The sequence below is a fragment of the Colius striatus genome, chromosome 11, assembly GCF_028858725.1.
Source record: "Colius striatus isolate bColStr4 chromosome 11, bColStr4.1.hap1, whole genome shotgun sequence".
Taxonomy (NCBI): Eukaryota; Metazoa; Chordata; class Aves; order Coliiformes; family Coliidae; genus Colius; species Colius striatus.
In genome coordinates this window covers 21,515,020-21,518,138 of record NC_084769.1, presented here as the reverse complement: position 1 = coordinate 21,518,138, position 3,119 = coordinate 21,515,020, and the positions used below count along the sequence as shown (strand labels likewise).

At 38.6% G+C, this 3,119-nt stretch overlaps 1 protein-coding gene across 1 annotated transcript; it reads right to left on the bottom strand.

Moving 5' to 3' along the window:
• Nucleotides 1-846: 846 nt before the first annotated feature.
• On the bottom strand, nt 847-1,827 carry B3GALT1 (beta-1,3-galactosyltransferase 1). The gene has a single exon (XM_010201952.2). It carries the CDS (start codon nt 1,825-1,827, stop codon nt 847-849), a length of 981 nt encoding a protein of 326 aa, XP_010200254.2.
• Between the last annotated feature and the right edge of the window lie 1,292 nt (nt 1,828-3,119).

Below are 3,119 nucleotides of genomic sequence, written 5' to 3'. Positions count from 1 at the left end.
TATACATTGCCTTTCAAGATACTGATACTGATGAGTAATACTGCACTTGATTTGAAATTAAAAGTTAAAAAGACATTTATACTTGTGTATTTTTAAGGTAATTTTCCATACGTGTTCCTTGTCTTATTTCACCTACAGATTCTACTTCACTTCAAAATTGTAGTAGATCTTTTAGGGCTACTTTAGGCAGTGGAAAGAAATGGGGTACATTCTGAAATAACTTAAAGGAATACTATTCAGTGGGTAAAAATATACTTCGGTGTCTGGGTTTGTTTCTAAGGCCTATGACACTGATGTTCTTACCTGTCTAAATGCTGCTATTTATACCATCAGTTAGCTGCTTGGGAATTGCACACATTATACTATAAAATATACACGTTAACATTGGTGATTAAGGTCAGTGCAAAAGTATACCGCATAGTTTATTGACAAAGTTCTAAACTGAGATGGTGGCAGGGTGTCAAAAAAGGAATAAATTGTGTTTGTAATTCTTCATTTCTTAGGGCTTGAGTCTCTTCTCAGGGGCTGGGCCATGAACTGTTAAGTAGCTCACAGTAGTTTATTACTGTCCTCTTACATACGGATGCAGGAGCTGATATGTGTAATAGAGGATAATATATAAAATCTGAGATGTAACTCCTAGATCCTTTTGGTTGGTGTGATGTCCTTATGAAAAGAGCCTGAAGTCTGTAAACCAGTAGTCAAAACGTGAATGAAAAACCAGTCATTAAAAATCCTCTCACAGTTAATATCCCACAGCTGTAAATCAGCAGATCACTTTGTCAAAAAAATAACCAGACTAAAGCAATTTTTTTTTAAAAAAAGGTATCTACATCTGTAAAAATCTTAACATCTAAGATGCTTCTTGCTGGACATGTCATTCCAAATTCTGTGCATTTCTTCTGGCGTTATCTGGTGCACTGTGATCACCCTGCGGTACCTGCACAAGCTGTAGGCCATTTTCCAGTGATTGAAGCCACTGTTTTGAAAGGGGTGAATGCCTAACTTCCGGAGACATAGTCCAACATATACATCTTCAAGATGAAGTAGTCTGGTGTGAAGGGAGGTTTTGTAAATCAGTTCTGCTACATCAGCTGAAAAAATGTAGCCAGTGCCTGAACAGAAGGGTGGGTAATTGCTGTCGGGATACAAATCTCTTGGCATGTACCATTTACTGCGAACATCTCTTATTGGTCCTCCATTTATAACGTAGCCAGTGAAGTACCTTCTCCTTGGCTTGGTGTTAGGTTTGAGCAGCTTATAAATAAGATTATCCATATTTACAAAAATATCACTGTCTGTCTTCATAACATACTTCGCTTTTGAACAAAATGTTGCTACCCATCTCATCCCCATCAGTGTTTTCAGAGTGAGGTTATGGTAAGAGTCAATAAAATCCTCCACAATAATGTCATGAAAAATTTGACTTTCTTGCTCTACCATTTGATTTAATACAGGATCTGCATTTTTTCCAAGAAGAAAGAGCGTGGCAATTTTAATTCCTTTAAAATTGTTTTCATCTCCCCATGTTTCTCGAATGGCTTGCCTTGCATCAAACTCTTTGTGAGTTGTGCTGATAAGAATCACCAAGAAAGGGACGCTCTTCTCACATTTGTTTGGTTCATTGATAAGAAAGTCAAAGGAATGTGGATTTATAGGTCGAGTTCTTATGTTGCCAAAGGAAACATTTTTTCTGGCTATGGATATACTACTGAGCTGTCTGTGGCCAGTGTAGGAAGAAGTAGGACGGGTTATACTTAAGTACCAAAGAGCACTTGCCCAACAAACTACTGTCAAAACGTATAAGCATGAGACCTTTGAAGCCATTGTTCCTCTGTCTCCTCTATTCCATGTGATGAATAAATAGCCTTTGTACCGTGAGCACACCTGTGTCCCGGAGAGGCAGCATATTATTAATGAAACTTGAAAGTTCGATATAGAAAAGTAACTCTGTAATCATTCATGGATCTCAAATAGGGGCTATTAACCCTGATGCTTTTCTTCTTTCACTAGCAGCAGCTTCCATTTCTTGGAATTTTCTGTTATTTCTGAAAAATAGGAAGAAAAATTTTCCATTTCTAGATCATAAAAGCCGAGAGCAAGAAAAATGAGCTTATATATGACTGGCCATTAATAAGCTGAAATGTGTTAATGCATTTCTCAGAAATCTTATTTTTCTCATGAAGTGTCCCAATGCAAGACAGTGTACTAGAATATAGTAGTATAACTGAAGTAATGCTTTTATGATTGATAATTTTTTGCAAATGATAGGATATTAAAAAAGTTAAGCATGCATAGCACGTTGGCTATTTGGATAATTTTAAATAATTTTCTGGCTTCTAGCATTTTCTTGCTTTCTAGCACTTTTTTTCTTTCAAAATATGCCATGGAGCATATTTTCAAATTATTTAAAGAACGAGAAATCAGGTATTTTCTCTTAATAGTGTTGGTGGCAACTATGCATATGAGTATGTACAGGTCTCATGTGGTCTCAGTGTTGAAGTTTGTCCTATTAATAAAAGCACGCTTCAGTGGAAGTTGGACAGAATGAAACTGATTGGTAAAGGTACAGAAGAGAGATACTGTCTTACCCTTGTAAAGATCAGCAGCCGAGTAGACTCCATAAAAGTCTAGAAATAAATTAACAGAGTTTGGTTATTCTTGTTGACCTCCTCTCCCCCCAAACCAATGTACTTTTTGTGTGCAAACATCATTTGTACACCACGTAGGATAAATCATGATGGCAGCCTTTAATGGTGTCCCTTTGCTGGCTAGTATGCGGAGCACTTGCCTACCTGGCTGGGGTTCCTGCACCAGCAGCCCTCCCTGGCTGCTATGCCAGCCCTCCCTCCAGCACCGAGGAGCTTTGAGGCTTCCCTTGATCCAGGGAATATGCCAGCCCCGAAGCTTCCTTTGCTCCTAGCATGTTTCCTGGGAAGCAGTTCTGTTTATCGCTGCTTCATGAAAATGAGGTAAGCTGCATTAGGCCTACTGGATCAGTACTAACTCCTTCAAGACACACAGGTGGCTGGAGAACGCCTGCAGGCTCCATGTTCCTGGCTTTTACCGTTGCATTGCTTCAGAGCTAAAGGATAGTACATGCATGCAGCAGATGAGCT